This window comes from Maniola jurtina, chromosome 11 (assembly GCF_905333055.1).
Source record: "Maniola jurtina chromosome 11, ilManJurt1.1, whole genome shotgun sequence".
NCBI classification, from domain to species: Eukaryota; Metazoa; Arthropoda; class Insecta; order Lepidoptera; family Nymphalidae; genus Maniola; species Maniola jurtina.
In genome coordinates this window covers 7,503,157-7,525,120 of record NC_060039.1, presented here as the reverse complement: position 1 = coordinate 7,525,120, position 21,964 = coordinate 7,503,157, and the positions used below count along the sequence as shown (strand labels likewise).

At 34.8% G+C, this 21,964-nt stretch overlaps 1 protein-coding gene across 2 annotated transcripts in view; it reads right to left on the bottom strand.

The window, feature by feature from the left end:
- LOC123869418 overlaps window positions 1-21,964 on the bottom strand; it is an 88,958-nt gene that overhangs the window by 63,356 nt on the left and 3,638 nt on the right. For both annotated transcript variants that reach the window (XM_045912332.1, XM_045912333.1), the window contains exons 2-3: window positions 5,950-8,327; window positions 5,327-5,463 (exon numbers count right to left, since the gene is read on the bottom strand). In XM_045912332.1, the coding sequence (XP_045768288.1) occupies window positions 5,327-5,463; window positions 5,950-8,327 (2,515 nt within the window). The remainder of the gene's footprint in view (window positions 1-5,326; window positions 5,464-5,949; window positions 8,328-21,964) is intronic.

The following is a 21,964-nucleotide window of genomic DNA, read 5'->3' as shown; positions in this document are numbered from 1 at the left end:
GTATCATAATATTGCTCAACTTCGCACAATGAGTACAAAATAAGGCCACCTTTAAGTAGGTCGTACCTACTACTTATCCATTGATATATTGATAGAATGTCACGTCCACGTAGGCTTTTAGACTGTATTGTGCTTATTATGTAATTGATAGCAAGTCTATTTGAATATATAGGTATATATGGTAATTAACATTATTTAGAGTTTCTACTTAAATCATATTTAGAAGTAATAATGATAATAGTAAAAATATACCTAGATACATAATCATTATAAAAATGAAGTCTTCAACAGACTTCTTAGACTTAGACTTTAGACTATGTAGAAAATAAAATTTATTGGGAAATTGTTACCGAGGCTTCTAATAAAATTCACGCAACACCGGTTGCCGACACTTCTAAAGAAAAAATATAGTTACCATTGATTGTTTTGAATTGTATCATTTTCGACTAACTATGTACTAATGCTCGACAGTGAACTAATTTTAATTGTTTGCGGTAAGTAGATAAGATAAATTAATTAACGAATTTCTCATTTCTAGCAATTTTCACAATTTGAAAAGTGTCAACTATTAATACCTACTTACCTAAAATTAGTCAAAATCTATTACAAGACATGGGTGTCGCCTGTTGAGGTTTCGGGTATTTTTCGGGCTTGTAAATTTTTGAGCCAATGTTGATTCAAATATTGTCTCTATTTCTTTAAAAAAAGTTAAGGTTCATTCTTTTCTGGATACTTCTATTAATAGGAGACATTGGTGCTAACTTTACTGTCAGCATCGTCCTAGCTAAACTAAATCTAGTGCCGTGCTTTTGCATAAAGAGCATTTTGAAAGGGATACTCAGTACTTAATTTTTTGATTTAAGCCTGTCATTTTAATTGAATTTAGAGATTATTTGTTGTATTACAATTATTGTGTTTGTAAGAGAAGAATAAAGTCAGCTGGTTTCTTACAGTGTCGTCCATCAAGTGCCGTGGTTAACAGATTAATTTGAGAACCTGTTAGTCCTGTCAAGTTAATCCTTACTAAGTTAGATAGTTTGCACTTTATTCGATTTCGCCTTTCCGACGGGGTCAACGTTTCTCGGCCCGTCAACAAATCCGTCGACGAGAATAACCCGTTACACTGCATCGCCTTCCAGCGGATTTTACTCGCGAACGTTGCCTGCTAGACCATTAGACCATTTTATACCTCCGCCACAGACTTTATGGCCAATCAACGGTGCTGCAGTTCCAATTCTTAAACCAATATTAGCGATAAATCTTTCGACAGACTTTAAAGTAATTCCCAATATAAATGCAAAGTCGACAAAGGAAATTACTGTTTTCATATTAGCAACGTTTTACTGTCGTAGTATTATGAGCCTTTGTAGTTTTGGACTAAAATATTATTCGTTCCTGCAGTGCTCTTCTTGTAAAAATTCTTAACTTAGACAAAAATAACAGATATAAAAAAGATTTGTTCTTGTTTATTTGTCAATTTATATTTGTTTGGTATTTTATATATATTTGTTACTGTACATTTGTTTGTTCCGTACGCTTTTCTTTATTCTTGCATCCCATTGAGATAAAACTTTATACAGTTGTTGTTGGGACTTGCAGGAAAGTTTCTAACGCCGTACCTACTATCACCCATTCAAAATGTCATACTAAGTGCCTTTGTAATTCGCAACGCATCAAAATAAATTTTAAGATTATTTCTTGTACGAAATTCTGTTGTCAGACGTTGATTTTTTTTATCATAAAGATGAATGCTCTCCAGATAGGAGTCGTTAGGTATGATACAGATGACTTGATAATAATCTTCTGTTACACTGAGCATTATTTCCTTAGCATTTATTAATTTTAACGATATTATATTATTATCAACTTAATGATATCTACTCTCTACTTGCTCAGTCTTCTGTAACCTGTCGTATTGCTGATATTTTTGTAATGATTGGGCAAATTCTTGCGAATTTTTGTAAAGCCTCAATATAGCAGTTATCTGTTTACGCTGTGCAATTATATTGAAGGCCTGCCAAGTAATAAACTGGCTACAAATTTTTCTAAAGACTCGATCTTACAATTACTTTTTGCGTGTTGATCTACATGGCCAGTCATGTAGTGAAAGGTAGGCAATGGGTAGGCATAGAACTTTGATTACAGTTTGATACCGACGTAATCGTTTATTGATAATCATTTTAATGGGACCAACGCTTGGGAGTATTATGAAAGTACTAAGTACGAAGTAGTGAAGTATGAGTATTTTCAAAGAAAATCAACGTTGTAACAATGTGAGTGGAACACAAGTCGATAATTAAATTCGCCAGTTACTTATCTGTTGTTGAACGACCTAACTTTCTAATAATTGTTCTATTGTAGTGGTTCATGGTGTTTGTGTTGCCTTGCCTAAAAAAGTCTTTCGATTCTCATGAAAGAGTAGGGTTGTAGGAAGGGAAGAACCTGAATATACTTACCCTGTGTTCATTCAAATTACCTACTTTAGGTATTTTAACCAATATTAAAATCCTTTCAGGAGTTACACAGTTTATCTAAATAGGTATAGTTACTAATAATATAAAGAGGTAAAGTTTGTAAGTTTATTTGTAGGAAGTAATCTCTGGAACTACTGAATAGATTTTGAAAATTCTTTCACCAGTAGAAAACTACATCATTCCTGAGTGACATAGGATATATTTTATTTCTAAGAAAAATTGAGATCCCTGCTAAAATTGTAATAAGCTACCCGTGCGAAAACGGGACGGGTCGCTAGTCGATTATTAACAAACAAACAAATCTTTCCTCTTTATAATATTAGTATTCAGTGGAGAATTATATGTATACCTACCTAGATTAAATGACTAAAGTTGGACAAAACAAACAACGTACAGAAATATTCAGAAACGTGGATGTCTTAAATGTTAATATAATGAAGGTCGGTTAAGTAGAATAGCATAATATTTCAATAATTTATTTATCCAGTTGTTCTTGTTCAATAATGAAGGTTTATCTTGACGCAAAATATCGTTCTTGTATAGGTTTCTTAAGTAAAATCTTGACAGTTACATTGAGTGTGTATTTCTTATAAGCCACTAATTTAATTTAACCGTCAACTGGCTATTTTTATAACGATTGGAATCTATTTAAATAGTTTAATAATCTTTGCCTGGAATTCATTAATACTTTGAGCAAGTAATAATACTTTGTCAACTATGACATGTCACATTTTAGGAACTTAAGTTTGAATAAGTTTGCTGGAATTAATTAGTATTTTGAGCCAGTACTTAATATTAATTTGTCAACTAAGTATGACATATCACAAATTAGGAAGTTAAGTTTAAGTCAATATTTTATAAATAGGTAAAAGGTGAAATAAGGTGATAATTTTCCGGTTTTAATTGAAAACTAAAATTATGACACCACACAAAAACAGGTAGAGGTACATGAAAGTAAACCGTTCACATCTGAGGAGCTGCTTATTTGTATCTTGTCATTCGATATTGAGTTGTAGTTTTTAGCACTTCACTAGCATAGGTCACATTTTCCTTTGATAAAAATGCGGTATGCGGTTAACCTTAGGGACGGAAGGGAATCATTGATTTTTCGTGTTGCACGTGACGTCACGAACGCGACAGTCTGGCGCATACGGCGCGCGCCGGCTCGCGTCTCACCGGCGACTGCCGATTGCCGAGCCAACTCGACTACAGTAACTTCAACTCAACGGACAGGAGGAAATACCAGTTGCCATGCGGTCCTCCTCGTGACACTTCACCGACGACCTTTTGCATTGATTTATACACGCAGATGATTAGGAAAACAATAGCATGCATGATCACCGGATCACTTACGTACCTACCTACTGCAATGTGGCTACGAGTAACTACGACTTTTACATTAGGCACCTAGGTTAGATACATATTATACCTTAGTAGTACTTATCTACCTACTTAGTTAATCTAAATTCTAAATCAAATACTCGCGGGTAGGAAGGAAGGTTCATTCAATTTTTACAAAATCCTTTGCGGATTTAAGGGGGAGCTTACACTTTTTCCGATTTCAATCTCAGCATAGGAAAGACTTTCAGATGTTTGAATACATGTTTAAAATAAATTAATCTTTTGGACAACAGCTGATGTAGTGGGCTTACATTGCCTAAGTAATTACCTACCTATAGTAGGTACAATCATAGACTTACAATGGGTACAATGATATTATAAAATAAGTAGGTAAAATATTATCTTTGAAAATATTTAAGTGTGGCAATAAAGATGAGATCTACGAATAGAAACATAGAACGATATTACAAATCTTTTGCAAAATTACCTTCTATTATCATAATAAAATTATTTACTTAACTGTTATACGCAGTTACCGAAGATAATTTTGAAAATTTTTAAAGAAAGTTCACCTATTGAAAAACTTTTATAACATAAATGTAATATCAATGCTTATTGTTAGAACATTGCTAGCCGTTACTACTAGGCGTCGTCGGAGAAAACTATTAACGATACTACGTAAAGCCTGCCAACTTCCAGGTTTTGAAAATCTTATATAACTTAAGAAATATGCATTAACCAGGCTATCTTTTAAAGCGAAGATGTTTAGAAAAAAATTTGCTTATTCTTAACTTATTATAGTTTTGAAGAGCCTTTTCAAATTTTAACAGCAATTTCGTACGATACAGTAATAACCAACGACTTAGTATTTGAAGCAGGCAGATTTTTCATATTAGTTCACTATGATTAATTATCATCTACGTACCTACCTAAATTAGTAGTAGCCAAGATACTATCGCTAATGAATCTCTAGATTGTCAGATAGCCACTGGGTTAGTAAGAACGCAGGGCAGGCCCGTCCGTGAAGGCGAACTAGGTGACCGTCTAGAGGACTTGATTTTAGGAGGCGGTATGGGATTTTTTCTCTGAAGACGCGTTTCTATTTATTCGCCTATTCTATTTATTCGCCTAAGGTGTCAAGTATGCTCGGGCCGGCGCTGGGGTTAGTCCAGACTCCAGAGCTTATTTAGACAAGTGGCAACTCTGGGTCACTTGACGTGTAGGCCAATTTCTGGGACAATTATTTTCATTTCTCCTGACCATGTAGCCAGTTACAAACGTAAAACGTAGTCGTTACTTATGGCTGAGCTTGAAATCTATAGAGCGAACTTTGACTTTTCTTCGACTTAAACAGTTAAAACAAGATAGATTTATGCCAGCGGTGTAACGCTGTCTCGTTTTAACTGTATCTTCAGTCTGAGCAAAGTCAAAGTGGCTCTATAGATCTCATTCTTAGTCTTGAATCTTGAGCAGATTATATTAAGTATATAGGCAATTTGAATAAAACTTACGTAGTAAAGGAAAGCGGCTGCTCGTGTGCTTCCCAAGCGGTGTGCTGGAGGCGCTGATGTCGCTCTGAGAACTGTGCAGGCTGCTCTTGCCACTGCCGTTGGCTGAACCCAATTCCATCCGCATCCGCATGTGGCGACTGCAAACACGGTCTCAATTTAGTATTGTAGGAAGTCAAGAGGAACATTTGGCCTAGTTGTGACAACGCATATCAATCGATTGTGTTGTGATTGTGAAGCAACGTTGACTCAAGTCGGTAACTGGATGGGTGACCGACTTAGAGGTCAGAATTTGGCCTTTTCGTTTCCTCCGTGCCTCGGAGAGCACGTCAAGCCGTCGGTCCCGGTTATTATCACTAACATCTGATAATAACTGTAAATTAACCTAAGTCGAAATCTTGTGAGTTGTATGCTTAGCTTTAAAACTATACGGGCTCAAACGGGCTTTATTTAAATACAAATCTTTGAGCCCCTATAACTTTGAAACTACACATTTTTATGGAAATCTGGCAAACCACAAAAACAGATACTTATTAGTTTCTAGAACCTGACTTCAAAAGTTCATTGTATTTGATTGGTTAGTATTCTGAAGAAAACAAAACTACGTTTGTATGGGGAGTATTTACCTTTTTGGTTTCATGTTGGCACCATTCGTTGATTTTGAGCTTAACATTCTCGTTACACTACACGATGTCTGCGACCGTTGCAAAGTGAAAGAACAATCTACTTTTGATTTAATATCTTTAAATGATTTATTTTTATAATCAATTTTTATATCCAAAGAATTCTTTTTCAAAAAGTTATCCCGCCTTTCTGTTTTCTTTACTATTTTTGGACTACTTTGTACGCTAGCGTCGGCATCAGTCTTTCTGTTAGCCAGCATTGTCTTCAGTTTGCTGGGTACATCGCGCTTAGGCATTTTATATTTCTTTAATGTAAAACTTCGTTTCTCCTCCTTATTTTTTTCCGAACTTCTTATTTCTTTGATGCTATTTAAAGAATTTCTTTTACTTGTATTTTTTGGCGTCTCATCTTCATCAATATTATGAGATGAAATATCTGAATTTTGTTCCTCTAGTGTGTCCTCTAAAGGAGTTAAACAAAGGTTAATTTTTCCATGACCAGAGCTTTTCTGACTGCATTCTGAGTGTGTAGATGTCGTAGAAATTGGAGACATATCATTTATAACGTTAAGAAAGACAGGTGAGGCGCGTTGATTTTCAAAGTCAGTATAAACACCACTGGACTCCATGCATGAGTCCTCACTTCTATTTACAATTAGAGGAGCATTTCCGTTACCGTTTTTACCACCATAAAGTGCACCATCAATTACTTGAGCTTTTCGATCGCCTCTTTGCATATGTTCGTCTAAACCGTCCGCATCACTTTCCGTGAAAAAATCGGAATCAGTCATGGGGTCAACCCTTCTAGTCACAGGAACATTCTGCCAATCCATTTCAATAACATCTTCTCTGGGACCAACGTTATGATCAGCACTTCTACTAACTGGTCTTGACATTTCGCCGTCGCCTTGATAACCATCAAGACTTGTGATGCTTGTTATACTTGTAATAAAACTATTAGATACCTTTGAAGTCTCCATAGATTTATCGTTTTTACTGTCGGAGTAGGTCTGCGTGTCATGTAATGTTGATGCAGAAAATTGGGAATAAGTGCTTATTTCACCGTTAATATCGGAGCTGTCAAGAGGCAAATCTTCAGGTGATGGTGTTTGTTCAATTCTATTGGTTACTAATGAGTTTCCATGCTTGCAATCTAATGGTATTTCTAAATTGACCGTTGTGTCACCAATGGAACTAGCTGGCTCTAAAATACTACCATGAATTGACGGTAAAAATTCTTCTTCGACTAAGTTCAAACAATTTTCTTTTCCACAATCCATATCATTTTTCACAAAATGTTTGTCTTGTCCCGTCGATTCCTCATTTGAAAAACTGAAAGTTTTAAAGTCATTATCGTCACAATTAAGGGGATCGATAACATCTAAGGTAGCTATCGGCGCTAAAGATTCCTTAGGTTTGATGCATCGGTTGCTTATTTTAGCAAATCCATCGTTTTGTATTGTAGAAGCAGCTGAATTACTTTCAGTTTTATCCGTCGATGGAGTATCCCCATTTTCTGGAGATGCCTTGTATTCGTTGCTGTCGCAAAATATTGGCAAGCCTTCCACGGTCGGGGAAAATGCATTTTCCAAATAACAAATGTCATCCATTTGATCTGGTGTAAGAATACCTAAGCTGTCATCGAGAGAGTTTTCTTCGTTATTTTTGCTCAATGAATTGTCGTTCGGACTTAAATTCGTTTCGTAAAGTCGAGGAGGTACATGAGATTTTAGTTGTAAGCACAGGTCAGACCTTGATTGAGTACTAAATGGTTTCTTAGTAGAGTAATGGAGTTCTTTTTCACATGAGTATTCAAATTCTTTCATAGGCTTATCATCAAAATTCAAAACACTCGGCAATCTTTCCACACTTTTGTTATTTAAACAAGTTATTCTACTTAAGCTTTGAGATTTTGATTCCAGAACATCTCCCACCGATTTTAAATTCCAAGACTCTGTTCTTGCTAACTGCTTAGAAGATGTTGAAGGATTTGTCTGAAGATCAAATAATAAACTGTAAGGTCCAGATTCATCCCCTTCTTTATCATCAACCAGCTGTTGTGTTATGTCATTGATCAAACCTTTAGTCATTTTATCAACGTTATGATCTTGTTTCCTTGAAATTTCATTTAGTTTTTCTCTCAAATCTAATATACGTGGATTTTTATTTACTACTTTTTCTGTATTCATCATACTTATTTTTGGTATTAACGACATGTAAGGTTTACTAATTAATAATTTTTCTTTTTCTTTTACATCAAATGTTTTTTCGGAGATTTCTCTATTTTTAACATCGCTGCAAGTTCTTATTTTCATAGGATCATTCGAATAGATACTGCGGATGTTTAGCGATCTTGACTTGCCATGTCTATCGATGGGTATCTGGAAAATAAAAGAATTTTATATTATTAAGACATCCAAAAAGTAATTGTGTATAAAGTATTTTTATTTCATTACTAGCAGACAGCTATTAATCGTTCCGTGTGGGTTTAAATAATTTAAATCTTATTACTAAGTCTACGATTGTAACGTACGCGTTCAAGATTACTCTACTGTTCCGTAATGTTTAAAACATTAAATTCTTATAAACTCATGAATATTTAATAGCGAATTATTCTGCAAGTTACATCATCAATCACAATTAAAGCCTTATAAGAATATTTTGTTATTGCTTTGACCATGTATGTGCACAGCAGCTGTTTTGTATTTTACTCGTAGGGTATTGGTACTTTGTACAAGTATAATAAGTATTTATTATATTATATTTTATAATAGTTAAAGTTATTTATACATTGTGCCATCAATACAGATTTCCGTGTGGAAAAGAAGTTGATAAGTTTGGAATTCACGGACTCTCTTGCTAAAAGGAGCGCCGGTAGCCTATTATGGCATAGCTCTCTTTACGATAGATTAAAAGGGCACCTGCGACTAGGAACAGAATTCCTACGCTCATTGAGGCGGCAGGAATCAGTCGGATGATGGTAAGAGACCTGAAGGGCTGGCGCTGATTCCCTGGGAACGGGTACGGGCCCTAATGTGGGACGCAACATGCATTGGCACATTAGCCCCATGTTATATTATATTAGGGAGACAGCATCAAAATCGGGAGGTACAGCAGAAATGACTGAAACCGGTATCTAAACAACGCAAGTAGGTATGCGTCTCCCGTTTGCCGTGAAGAACCTAGCCTGAGGCCATGGATTCTTAGTGCTAAAGAAAATTTACGAGTCATTTCACCGCGGTTCATCATCTGGTGACAGAAGGGCTGGCTCATTTTTTGCGCAAAGGATCAGTCTGACTGTCCAGCGTGGAAATGCAGCCAGTATTCTTGGCATCGTTCTACGCGGGAATGATTTGTACATTAATCGGTTTTATTGTATTTTCAATTTAAAAAAGTAGGTAAAAGGCTCTGAAATGCGGTACTCCTTAGGTGTCTCTCGTGAACATACTTACAGTAAATGAATTATTTACCACTGTGACTGCACGAGAGTCGACGCCAGTCCACATCACAATTAAAATTAATTAGTAACTACACGTAGATAACGACACTATCACACCAAGTCTCATAGCACTGTAAAGCTGATAGGCTATCGAAATCTAAGCAAACAATAATAAAAACTAGATACGACTAAATACCGATAATTATTATATTTTATAACCAATGCACAATACCTACGTTATCGTACACGCAACTTATCTCTCTACTAGGATACATAATTCACGGAGTAAAAACATAAGTTAAAATAATATTAGATCTTGTGGCTTGCATGTAGGTAGGTACTCAGCATGATTCTTATTGTCAACACTTGAAAATACTTGATAGAATTTGTACCTTTTTTTTAAATTCAGATACAAGTTAGCCCTTGACTGCAATCTGCTGGTGGTAGCCCAGGTAAAACCTGGTGGTAAGTGATGATGCAGTCTAAGATGGCAATAGATATGGCAGTTTTATAAAACCAATAGGTTAGGTTTTATACCAAACCCCTTTGGTTTCTACTTTATAGAAACCACACAGCATCGTACCGGATCTCTAATCGATTGGTGGCACAGCTTTGCCGGTAGGTAACTAATGGTAACTAGCCACGGCCGAAGCCTGCCACCAGACCACACAATAGAAAATTTTGAAAATATAAAATTTCAAATATCCCTTACTGGGAATCGAAGACGGGACCTCCCACTAATAACACCACAGCGCTCACCACTGCGCCAGAGAGGTCGTCAACCTACTATTTTTAACCCCCGACCCAAAAAGAGGGGTGTTATAAGTTTGACGTGTGTATCTGTGTATCTGTCTGTGGCATCGCAGCTCCTAAATTAATGAACCGATTTTAATTTAGTTATCAACTCTTTTCTAGTTACTCTAACCTTCACTTGTCGGGGGTGTTATAAATTTTTAATTTATACTTGTGTAAACAGACATTTGTTTTTGAATTAAATTAATTCTTGGGGTTGAACAAAATGTGCTTATCATGGTTCAAAGCATCCGCGTCGTCATGGATGGTGGTTTTATGCATTGTGCGTTTACAAAGGTCGGTATGACGTTATACTTAATTTCGAGTGTAGGTAGGTAGGTACGTTTAATTCACGAAAATCATTACCTTCTTTCTGCCTATATAATATAGGTACGTACCTATATCAGAAACTATATCAAGCAAGCAAGTAAATTGTTGATAGGCAAGTAATGCGAAATCGATAGAATTTTCTATTCGTAAACCTATCTGACTTTATAAAGCTGATTTTTACGCCATCTAAAAACGTATGATTTGAATAATTAGTATTGTAATATCTAATTGTGTTGTAGGTACACAATCTCTAAATTACCAGGGTTCTCTCCGTCACTTACTCCATACAATCGTAGTTCCAATTTCATTTGAATATTAAGCAACCAAAGTCCATGAAATTTTGCAGACATATTCTAGAAACTAATATCTGTGCCTGTGGTGTTTTGGATTTTTCTAAAAATATGTAGTTTCAAAATTACAGGAACTCAAAGATTTGTATGTGAATTTTTAAGAATGCGTAACTTTGAAACCGAATATTTTAACAGAAATCAGGAAAACTACAGACATAGATATTAGTTTCTAAAATATGTCTGCAAAATTTCATGGACTTTGGTTGCTTAGTACTCAAATGAAATTGGAATTAACTACCTTTGTATAGAGCGAGTGAAGGAGAGACCCCTCTTAAAATAAAATGACAGGACAAGATTAGGTATTGCTATAGGTATCTTTCATAATGCTCCCTGTAGAAAAAGTATGGATGTAGGAAGTAATAATTCTTTCCTAATTCCATGAAAAAACTAAAGAACTTTTAGACCTGTCAATTAAAGTTAAGAGATTATAACTAGCATATTAGTTATGTACCTGTCTTTTATGAATTCTATTTATTAAATTGCTCGTATTTTACGATGCTGAAGTCTGTATACAATTTTATAAACTATCTCCCAATATGAAATCTAAGTAGAGGTAGGTAATAGAGCGCAAAGTCACGAATGACCACAATAACCAAAAGCGTTCTTCAATCGTTTTCTCGACGAGTAAACTGCTTCTCAGCCTGATTGCTGCCAGGCGGCTCATTTACACTCATTAGAACAGACAGACATATACGCAACCGTCTCGAGTTGCGAACGAAACAGGCCCACAATGTGTTACTAATGAGCGAATGAAACCCGGTTATGATCGTGATCACATATTTGTAGTAAAAAATTGCAGCGCTGTTAATTTCCTGATATTTGAAGCCGTGATATGATTGATACAAATGAGGATACGTATGAAGCTCTAAATTGACTAACAATATTAATGTTAATCAATCCCGTAGTTAGTGGCGTGCACGATGATTGATAAAAATAATCTTACGCGGCAATCTAAGTGATTTTGCTTTAAGGAATAAATAATATAATTACTTTAGCTTTTATAATAAAAAATTTGGTTCTATGGCACCGAATTATCGGAAGTGCTAAGAAGAAAAAAACCGTTCAAGTGCGAGTCAGGCCTCGATCTTTTATGGTTCCGTAGATAATTATTATAAACATCATATTTTCAGCGTAAGGAATATATTTTTTCCGAGCTAAAACATCGGAATAAATCGTGAAAGAAACACCCAAACAAGATAAAGTTGAAAAGTAAAACCCGACTGCGATCATCTTAATAAACGTTAAATATTATAGTAAAATTGTTTTTCTGCTGCTTGGTATATTTTAATGTTGTAGGACATTTATATTTATGAACTCAAAATTTTTTCCTCCTTCATTTGTCACCCCAGTCGATACAATAGCAAAAAAAAATTTATGAAAAAAAATATACATTCGTCCTCTACTCAATGAGTTCTAAACAATGGTACTCCATATGCTACGGTAAGAAAAAACATTTTTTTCCGACTCCATAAAACCCCCTGAAAAATAATTTGATTGAATTTCTAATTCAGTATTTGGTTTTGGTTCAACGGTTTACATCAAATACCAAAATTTCAGGTTTGTAATTGTAACTCATTTCGTGATGTGATACGTGGACGTACAGACAGACAGACAGACAGCAGAGTGATATTAATAGGGCTCCGTTTTTACCCTTTGGATACGGAACCCTAAAAAAGGGACAAAATCGGAAGATTTGACGGAGTTATTTAATAACGACAAAAATTTTCTTTTTCTATCCTTTACTGCAATTCAAGATAAAAGATAGTTTGAAAATGATTAGCTGAGGAAAAATGTAATTTTTTACTGTATCGCTAATATTATTTGTGATATTTTTAAAACTAAAAATAAAGGGGAAAATCAATTTTAAATGTGCTCATTTGGCCTTTTAATAAAATGAAAGGTCAGACGATTTACAATTTACATTATACAGAAAATAATAAAAACAAAAAACCAGTTTCATTTGGTTCGGCCGGTTTCAAGAAGCCTGGCGCCAACGTGATAAAAGAATTCTTTTGATAATATACAAACCTTGCACTGTGATTGCCATTGAAATGTTGCGTAGTAGGTATGTAGGTACAATATATTTTCGCTTTGTTGCTCCATGAATCGCTAATCTGTGTTATCTGGATACGATATACACGTAAATAATAAAATTAATAAAGATTATGAGGAAGTAAGCAAAGGTATTAAAGTATACCTACTGTCTCAGTCAACTGTCACAGAACTGACGGCCGATGGAGTACAGACCATGTACCAATAAGCACAGTCTAGGACGACCACCAGTCCGCTGGACCGACACGCGACGACCTGAAGATGGCGGCGGTAAGCGTGTGGATGAGGAAGGTGCAGGAAACCGTGTTTGATGGTGCGTAATACTTATGTCCAGCAGTAGACGCATACAGGCTGATGGATTGGATTGGAGAGTACATAGTAGGTACGATTTCTTGTTAAGTAGAAGAAGAAAATAAATGTTATAAATATCACAAACAAGTAACACATAGGGACTGTTTGAATAGAACCTGTAAATATTTATTGCAGCCAATGCTTTAACCCCCGACCCAAAAAGAGAGGTGTTATAAGTTTCACGTGTGTATCTATCTGTGCCATCGTAGCTTCTAGACTAATGAACCGATTTTTATTTAGTTTTTTTCTTTGTTTGAAAGGTGGCTTGATCGAGAGTGTTCTTAGCTATAATCCAAGAAAATCGGTTCAGCCGTTTGAAATTTATCAGCTCTTTTCTAGTTACTGTAACCTTCACTTGTCGGGGGTGTTACAAATTTTTAATTTACACTTGTTACAGGATCGGTTAGATGACGGAATAATGAAAATGATTGTTATAAATCTAAGCAAAATAAATCTAACGCAGTATAAAGATAAAAGATAGCTACTAGCAATAACGTATGATGTAGATTGTAGATGTAAGATGGCTGTAATAAACAGCAATTTACTACAATCAAATCGTTCGCTACAACGCGCTGTAACAATAATAATGTTGGTATTAATTTGATACATTTAAATGTAGTGGTTGTAAAAATATTTATAAAGAATAATTTTAGTTTTAAAATGCCTGTGATATGAACAGTGTGTAGTAGATCTATTTTGTTTATATTTCATCGAAATATTTAATATATAATATACCTAAGTATTATTGGCTATTTAAAAACTGCATTCTTCGGTCCACTTCCACCGTCCACGCTTTCTTATCATTTTATGTAATCTTCAATTACGTAATTTTTAAGTTTATCCGTATCTCTATCGCACACAAATGGTCTAGGTTTACCGAGATTAGCCAAGTTTTAAAAGTACCTACTTCATAACTCAAAATTTAAAAAACCCCGACACAAAAACCTCTATAAGAAAACTAGAAAAGAGCTGATAACTTTCAAACGGCTGAACCGATTTTCTTCGATTATAGCTAAGAACACTCTCAATCAAGCCACCTTTCATACAAAAAATAAATTGAAATCGGTTTATTCGTTTAGGAGCTACGATGCCACAGACAGATACACAGATACACACGTCAAACTTATAACACCCCTATGTTTGGGTCGGGGGTTAAAAAGTGACATGTCCGAAGGTAATAAACACTTTCGATAGATCTGAACTGGAATCAATCCACGTCTCTCAATTTTTCGTAAGATACTTATGGAAACTTTTATGAGCTTCTAAATAATTTTAATAAGTAAATACATATCAAGAATTGCGACAGGACAGCAACTGGACAGACAGACAACAAAGTGATCCTATAAGGGTTCCGTTTTTCCTTTTGGGGTACGGAATCCTAAAAATGAGCTTGAAATATAGAGAAACTATGGCTTCGATATAATAATATGTATTACTAGCGACCCGCCCCGGCTTCGCACGGATGGACATTTATTTTTTCTATTTTCCGGGATAAAATATAGCCTATACGGATTCGGAAGAATTCCTCTAAGTAATGGTAAAAGAAATTTTGAAATCGGTCCAGTAGTTTTTGAGCCTATTCAATACAAACATACAAAAATACAAAGGTTTCCTCTTTATAATATTAGTATAGATATGTAATATGTATGAATTTTAATAGTAGCAAAATATAATGATTGTTATTCATTTGCTATTATTTTATTTTAACTGATAAGTGGAAACTCCTGTTATCAACTGAATCTGCTGAAGGAATTATTGTCTGAAATCATCAAAGCCAAACACGTTGTGGTTTTAATGTTTGCTGTATGAAATGTATCACGGGCCTGATTGGTTATCAAGGGCAATGGAGGGATATTAGCATTTACCCCGCATGACCTACACTTTACATTTACTTTGGAGATGATGTAAGCAACGGATGATGGTAATGTGTTTAATTCAATCGTGAGCAATCTTGCACGGTGCGATAAAACAATTTAGATGGATCGTCACTCTCGCAATAACAATCCACTGTCGAAAAAACATTTACCGAAACACATCTATCTACCTATCGGCCTTCTCATTTTTAGAGTTCCGTACCCGAAGGGTTCCAACGGGAACCTATTAAGCCTCCACTGTCCGTCTGTAGTCTACCCATCTGTCTGTCCATCCGTCTGTCAGTCAGCGATTTTTCTATTGCCACTGATTTCTATGACCACCATGCAAATTAAAAATTAAAAGTACATAGCCACACACAAAAGGTTCCGTACCATTGTCCAAGATTATATCTCGCCCTTGACCGGCTTTATTAACGTCTGTGACGTCTTGTGTTCCTCATTGTTGGGTTTGAAATCTACTCCACCTGAATAAATTGGCACAAACTCTACATGGTACCTACCTAGATACTCCTAGGTCATAGTTTCGTGAGAAATTGCAACATAGGTACGAACATAGAGATAGTATTCATCCAAGGGTACGAATGAGTAAAAGTAAAAACAAACGACTTACCCGTTAGATGACGCCTGAAGTATTTGGAATTGAAGATCGTGCGAATTTGCTAACACTAGTTGAGTGGAACAATGTACATTTGTCATGAGAGAAACAGCAAAAACTTTAGCGCAAACTGGGTAGAGCTAGAGCACTACTTTATAAACCGTCACGACTAACTGCAGTATTGAGTGTATCCGTTTGCACGACCTATAATGTTGAACCTTCTACCACTATTAAGATCATCTTCTGTCTTTAAATCTTAAAGGTTACTAGAAACTAGGAAGTCTTTAGCTTATTGTGTCTCAATCAATGTTATGTTACGTAATTCATTTTTTATAATTGTTTCAGTGATTCCGTCTGAAATAATAACAAGGTGCTTTAAATTTTTAATGATCTCCCATCAATTCCCATCAGGTAAAATATCTTTGCCATCTACATAGTTATCATTTTTTTGCCCTGATTATTATCAGGTGGTTCAATTCTTTTGGGCTGTTCTACCATAAAGTCTATAGAGCAAGATCCCGGAACCACCAAACCTTACTTATTTTAAAAGTACTTACTTTCCTATCCAGAAAATATATATAAGACACGTCTGGCGCGAGTGCGATCTTGGACCACTAGAACCTACTTAGAAATTCCATTCTTTAAAGGTTAATTAATATATTTCAAAGTCGTGATTCGTGAACCACTACGCTGCTTCGTTGTATATTTTGTGTTTTCTACGATAAGCCTTATAAAAGCTATAAAGATTTTGTTCCATAAATAACATTTTGTTAAATTTTATTTAAGAAAGTGTGAACAAGTTTTCTGCAAAAAAAGTTATCAGGAATCAATGTCGCTTGTTATAAATATTTTATCGATTCCACAGTACATATTTTTATCGTCTTTTACATAAACATTATGTTTATTTTAAATAATAACTAAGCAAAAAATCTACAATTGGAATGTGTGTGCTGTATTAACAAACAGGATTTGCAAAGAGAAATCACGCAAGTGATTCGAATTGATGATTTGACGAACGCATCGATCGATGGACGAACGTTTGTTACAAGGAAAATACCTACAGAGGAAACGTAGTGACAATAGGCTTGTTTTCTTTTCGTTGTATAAATCCTATTTATGCTACAGCACAGATCAGGACAGTTAGGGAACTTCTAACAAAACGTCGAGACTTCGACAGCACTAGCAGGCGTCAAATGTAAGTACAGTTGAGGCAGATAGCCCTAAAATAGGCCAATTTTTCATTCATTTTACGTCTACTTCTTCCTGACCTTTTCCCACGCTACATGCGGTCGGTAGCTTCTTCTTCCCCTTCTTTCTGTCATCCGTTAACGTATCATCCACCCCATTTATACGCATATCCTCTTTCACGCATCCATCGACCTTTTGTTTGGTCGTCCTCTCTTCTTTTTCCTTCCACATGCATACTTAACATTCTGCTAATGCGAGGTGCCACGTCTCCACATATCGTTTTGATATCGAATACTTAGTAACTTTATTTGCTAAGCACAATAGCAAAAATTTTATTAGGTTGTGATTGAAAATTGTGTATTTTCAAAAGAACCGCCCAATCGGTAGTTTTTATCAATTTAAACTAGATTTTTTAGTTTTACAACTACTTAAGCAAGGCTTGATTCAAAGATTTCCCCTTTTACAGTTTCAATAATTGTAGCACGAGAACTTGTTTGAAGTGATTTAAATCGGAACCGGGTCATATTAACGCCAGCCATTATTTCCTTCTGTTACACAGCAGTAACTGTAGTACTCGGTGTTGCTTACACCGCATGTGGTAATCGCAGGATACTAGCCGTGTGCGAAATAGTGTCCTTAGCCATTCAAGCGTAACCAATATCGAATTGAAAGGAATTCAGTGTAGACTCCTCTAAAAACATTGATATTGTTGTTGTGATTACCTACTTACATTAATATTATAGAGGTAGGTAAATGTAAGTTTAAATGAAGGGGTAAACTCTGCAACCAATGATTTGATTCTGAAAAATCTTCTATTGATTGATAACTACTTACATTATCCCAGAGTTCCATAGGGTATTTATTATACTTACAATATTATGTATCACGGACAAAGTCGCGGGCTTAAACTATAGGTAAGTAACCTAAGCTATAAAAACATTATCACCGTTTCTAATCATTAGATAAGGTAGGTATACATAATCTCGTCCTAACAATAATAAAAACCGACCAAGTGCGAGTCAGACTCGTGCACCGAGGGTTCCGTACTCGGTTTTTTTTTTCTACATATCACAGGATAAATTAAAAATTACTATGCATAAAAATAAATAAAAATCTGTTTCAGAATGTACAGGTAAAGCCCTATCATATAATACCCCACTTGGTACAGATGTCTTACTTTGAAAATTGAAAATACTAATTTATATTTTCATGAACACATTTTTTTGTGATATTACTAACACAAATTCATGCCTTTCGGAGTTTTCGCTTTACTTGTTCTATATAGACCTACCTACCTGCCAAATTTCATAATTCTAGGTCAATGGGAGGGTTAACCTATAGGGGCTATAGGTTTTCTTGACAAACACGACAGATGTACAGACAGACAACGAAGTGATCCTATAAGGGTTCCTTTTTCCGTTTGAGATACGGAACCCTAAAAATTGGAAACTGACGAAAGTAAGAGTAGGAAGTAGGAACTTATATACTTAAGTTAGAAACCGAATGGGTATTTATTTACCTCTAATTAAAATATTTGCAGTGAAAAACTGGAAATGAAAAATATATAAGTAAAAGTAATTGGACTATACGTTCGCACTTCGCATATTTTGCATTGTTGATATCCATCGCTTAAGAATAATTTAATTATTATTATGTTATTTTTATACCCCGATAACAATTAATTTATGTAGCGTTAGAAATAGAAACCTATCCGTAATCAGTCACTAACAGAATTTTAAATACCTAAGTAATTCTGGCAAACTAGCTATATGATATTAATTCTAGTTTTTACAGCAAGTAGATATCCTGAAATCAGACCAACAATTGTTAAGTAAAGTAGGTAGGTAGGTACTGATTTAGCAATACCTTTCAGTATTATATCAAGTGATTCTGAAATCGATGATGGAACGATTATTATAAATGCAAATGTCTCCCATGTACGTGTTTTACACACAAGCGTAGCGTTTTACACACAAGGTACCAATTTTTAGGGTTCACTTTGTTGTTAGTCTGTCTGCCTGTCCATCTGTCCGTCTGTCCGTTTATCGTGTCTGTCAAGAAAACCTATAGGGTACTTCCCGTTGACCTAGAATCATGAAATTTCGCAGGTAGGTAGGTCTTATAGCACAAGTAAAGGAAAAAATCCGAAAACCGTGAATTTGTGGTTACATGAAAAAAAAATTAAAATGTGCTTCAATTTTGAAAGTAAGTCAACTATATCAAGTGGGGTATCATATGAAAGGGCTTCACATGTACATTCTAAAACAGATTTTTATTCATTTTTATGCATAATATTTTTTGATTTATCGTGCAAAATGTCGAAAAAAATACCTAAGTTCGGAACCCTTGGTGCGCGAGTCTGACTCGCACTTGGGCGGTTTTTATTTAGTCGATGTACCTACCAACCTACCTGTTACTTTGGTTGTAAAAAAAACTAAGGCAAAGATAATATCAAAGATCTTATAAGTCTATGAGGCCGTCATGATTTTGTGGTCAATCCTCAAAACTTACAGCATTTTTCTGGAGTCACAGTGTTTAATATTTCGTGTCCACAGTGTCAATTATATTAATGTTGAATAAATAAATAAATAAATAAATAAAATCGTTTTATTGCAGGTTAGGGACCCATATAAACAGTAAAAAATACAAAATATAATATAAAAAAATTAAAATAGTTTAAAATGAAATAGTCATTTTACGTTAGGGATCTAATAGGGGAATAATACGAAAATATATTTAATGAGTATGTGTGCAGTAAAGTGACCGAAGGCAAAGCCTATAAACAAGCATGTTAATGAGAGATACTTACGAGTACCTATGTAAAAAATCTGAGAACCACCAGGGAACTTTTCTAGCGAGCAATCGTATCTCTATTTAATAGTTGTAACATGTACAGGAGAGATCGTCAAAACAATGTAAAAAAATATCAGTAAGTAATGTTTTTACATACTTAGTTATTTTAAAGCTATTGCGTTTCCGTCTACTAAAGAGCCTGAAGTCAAGTCACGATTTTACTGATGATAATAATTTATTAAGGACTACTTTTAAATTTGAACTTTATTGTATGAGTATAAGGTCCAAATTAGGACCTTCTTTAATATAATAAGAAATAATAAAAAGTGCAACATGTTGGGGAAAAGTGCTTGTGAATGTGACTGGCTCATTAGACTTTATTTATTTAAATACACTATATTGGCTTCATCAGATTTTGTAACTTATTTATTAACATTTTCTTGGCTGAAGTTTTTTTTTTTTTATAAATAACGAGCAAAGCCGAAACCAACAAGATAATGCACCTACCCTACCTATTTATAATTCACTGCTTACAAAGTATTAGATAGGTACCTAGATATCTATGTAGTTACAATGGTTGACATAAAGGGAAGAAAATTGGCGAGCTCCTAGCATTAACTATTCAAGATACATAATATCCAGACTATAAGCAACAATACAATGGCATATTGTGACTGAAAAGAAAAAGATCGTGCTTTTTAACAGGGCTCTCTCCGTCACTCGCTTCATACAATCGTAGTTCCAATTTCATTTGAATATTAAGCAACCAAAGTCCATGAAATTTTGCAGACATATTCTAGAAACTAATATCTGTATCTGTGGTGTTTTAGATTTTTCTAAAAATATGTAGTTTTAAAATTACAGGGGCTCAAAGATTTGTATGTAAATTTTAAGACCGCGTAACTTTGAAACTGAATATTTTAACAGAAATCTGGAAAACCACAGACACAGATATTAGTTTCTAGAATATGTCTGCAAAATTGCATGGACCTTGGTTGCTTAGTATTCAAATGAAATTGGAACTACGTTTGTATGAAGCGATGTTTGTTATTTGTTTGTATGAAAAGCCTCAATAGCTCAACCGGTAAAGGAGTGGACTGAAAACCGAAAGGTCGACGGTTCAAACCCCGCCCGTTGCACTATTGTCGTACCTACTAATAGCACAAGCCAGACGCTTAGTTGGAGAGGAAAGGGGAATATTAGTCATTTAACATGGCTAATATTCTTTAAAAAAAAAAAAGAAAAGAAAAGAAAGAGTGACGGAGAGACCCCTCTTAAAATGTGATACAGCTTTAGCAAGAAAAATACAATAGCTGCTTATTGTACTATACTATACAGGATAAGTATTACTGATAGACCATAAATCTTAGGAATATCAATAAAGATAAAAGTAATAATATACTGTCTAGTACATAATATACAACAATGTGACATGTAGTGAACTAACCGTGAGGTATGATGTGATCATATCTCAAATCGAAAACATTACAAGTGTAAATTAAAAATTTATAACACCCCCGACAAAGTATCTGAGTTTTCCAAAACATCATTTTCAAATAAATAATTATGTATTAAGGCAACGTCCATCTTGACAGCTTGACATATTTTGTCAATTGACACAATATTATGAACCTAACGGTTATGTAACCTTCTTTTCTACAAGAAAACTAGAAAAGAGCTGATAACTCTTAAACGGCTGCACCAATTTTTTTGGATTATAGCTAAGAACACTCTCGATCAAGCCACTTTTCAAACAAAAAAAAGTAAATTAAAATCGGTTCATTCGTTTAGGCGCTACGATGCCACAGACAGATACACAGATACACAGATACACAGATACACAGATACACAGATACACAGACACACAGATACACAGATACACAGATACACACGTCAAACTTATAACACCCCTCTTTTTGGGTCGGGGGTTAAAAATTATGTGAATGTTGTAGGTTGTCATGGTAGGTAATTAAATTACCTATATAGGTAGGTATGTATAATCTGTAGCCTCAACTAACAACTTTTCTAGCCAATCGACTCTACCTGCCTACAAAATCGATGATGTTATTGACCCTTGCTTGATTTTTTGCAACAAAGTGAGAGATATATTATTTATAGAGTAAAGGATGAGTAAGCGCAAAGTGAACGATCTGTATTACAAAGCGGGGAGTTGTCCGAGATACTTTGTTTTTGTCCAATTACTGCAGCTTATGTCATCAAAGTATATTTAACGGTTAACTAGGTACAAGTTACA